This window comes from Microcebus murinus, chromosome 27 (genome assembly GCF_040939455.1).
Source record: "Microcebus murinus isolate Inina chromosome 27, M.murinus_Inina_mat1.0, whole genome shotgun sequence".
Taxonomy (NCBI): Eukaryota; Metazoa; Chordata; class Mammalia; order Primates; family Cheirogaleidae; genus Microcebus; species Microcebus murinus.
In genome coordinates this window covers 3190266-3192238 of record NC_134130.1, presented here as the reverse complement: position 1 = coordinate 3192238, position 1973 = coordinate 3190266, and the positions used below count along the sequence as shown (strand labels likewise).

The 1973-nt window shown below is 47.8% G+C and overlaps 1 protein-coding gene across 1 annotated transcript; it reads left to right on the top strand.

Annotated features, from left to right (window-relative positions):
- Positions 1-664: 664 nt before the first annotated feature.
- On the top strand, positions 665-1603 carry LOC105869723 (olfactory receptor 7G2-like). The gene has a single exon (XM_012761760.2). The coding sequence runs from the start codon at positions 665-667 to the stop codon at positions 1601-1603; it is 939 nt and encodes a 312-aa protein (XP_012617214.2).
- The last annotated feature ends 370 nt before the right edge of the window (positions 1604-1973 follow it).

Here is a 1973-nt window from a genome sequence, read left to right as displayed (position 1 = left end):
AGTAAATTATGAGATCTGAGCGATCATTCAGAAATACTAATTCTGTACTCTTCAGAGAGACATTAACAATGATTGGTCAATGATGGATCAAGAGTAGTTCAATGACTGGAGCTCAAACCCGTGTCTGCAATCTGTGTATTTCACATCCATGATGTAACCTCACCTTACCTAAGTGATAAAGGGTAAAGGGTAGGGGTGATGGTATGAACTTACACACCTGTCACGTGACAAGGCCTTTCGAATGGTTCTGAGGCATTTCAAAGTTTGGGAACCGTTGCTCGAGAAGACCGATCTCATAACTGCATTCTCATCCTTGCGTTTGTTTGAAGATATAGGGTAATTCTGATTGACAAGTCATGTCCTAGATTTTGTTTCATCCTCAGCACTTAGAACAATGCATGAAACAGACTTTGAGTTTAATAAAATCTTGATTCAACAAAGGAAATGGAGGAAACAGCAGAATGCATTAAAAAAAACGACGACAACAACCATGTAGAGAGCTTGCAAAAGCACAGACCGATGGTTCCCACCCCCCTGTGTATCTGCAAGGAGTCTGGAGTTAGGAACCCAAAATTTGCATTTCCAGCACGTTTCCAAGGGCTGCTGCTGGCTCATGCATTTCATTGTGTTTTGCTGCATCTTTTCCGTCAGATTCATCGGTAACATGGAACCCAGAAACCGAACAGCTGCTTCAGAATTCTTCCTCCTGGGCCTGACAGAGGACCCAGAACTGCAACCCCTTTTCTTCAGCCTGTTCCTGTGCACGTACCTGGTCACGGTGCTGGGGAACCTGCTCATCATCCTGGCCGTCGGCTCCGACGCCCACCTGCACACCCCCATGTACTTCTTCCTCTCCAACCTGTCCTTGACTGACATCGGGTTAAGCACAACCACCATCCCAAAGATGCTGGCGAACATCCAAGCTCGGGATCAGAGCATCACTTACATGGGCTGCATCACCCAGGTCTGCTTCGTCTTGCTTTTTGCTGGCTTGGAAAACTGCCTCCTGGGAGCAATGGCCTATGACCGCTATGTGGCCATTTGTCACCCGCTAAGGTACACGGTCATCATGAACGCCCGCCTATGTGGCCTGATGCTTCTACTCTCTCTGTGTCTCAGTGTGGCGAATGCCCTGCTGCTCAGTGTCACGGTCTTGCCGCTGTCCTTCTGCTCAGACCTGGAGATACCCCTCTTCTTCTGTGAACTTGCCCAGGTGCTCAAGCTCGCCTGTTCTGATACCCTCATCAACAACGTCCTGATATATTTTGCATTTTGTGTATTCGGAGGCGTGCCTCTGTCTGGGATCATTTTCTCTTATACTCAAATAGTCTCTTCGGTTTTGAGAATGGCATCAGCAGGTGGAAAGTACAAAGCTTTCTCCACCTGTGGGTCTCACCTCTCTGTGGTGTTCTTGTTCTACGGGACAAGTTTCGGGGTGTACGTCAGTTCTGCAGTCACCGACTCACCCAGGAAGACGGCAGTGGCTTCAGTCATGTATTCTGTGGTCCCTCAAGTGGCAAACCCCTTTATCTACAGTCTGAGGAACGAAAACATGAAGGGAACCTTGAGGAAACTCATGGGGAGGATGCCTTCTCTTCTGTGATGTGACATTGGCTTTGGACTTGGGTTTCTAGAACAAGTCAAAGTGACAGAACACCCGGTGAGCCAGAATGTCCGAATCTCCCATCACCAAGTTCTTCTACAACGTCAGGATGGCATAAAGACTAAGTATCTTTCTATGTTGGCTGGAAATCGGACTTTGCCTTTTTGTCTGGGTCAGGTTTTAGTCTGGAACTGTCGGTTCTTGGCGTGCCCGTGGCTTCAGAATGACCAGACTTGCCACAGTTAGGCAAACATGAAAATGAGGGTTATTTAGGAGAGAAAGACAGGATAGGGCAAGAGCAAGATACAGGTTTACAGAGTATGGTCCATACTCCATGGATGAGGACCGGACCTATTGTCACAGCTGGGCA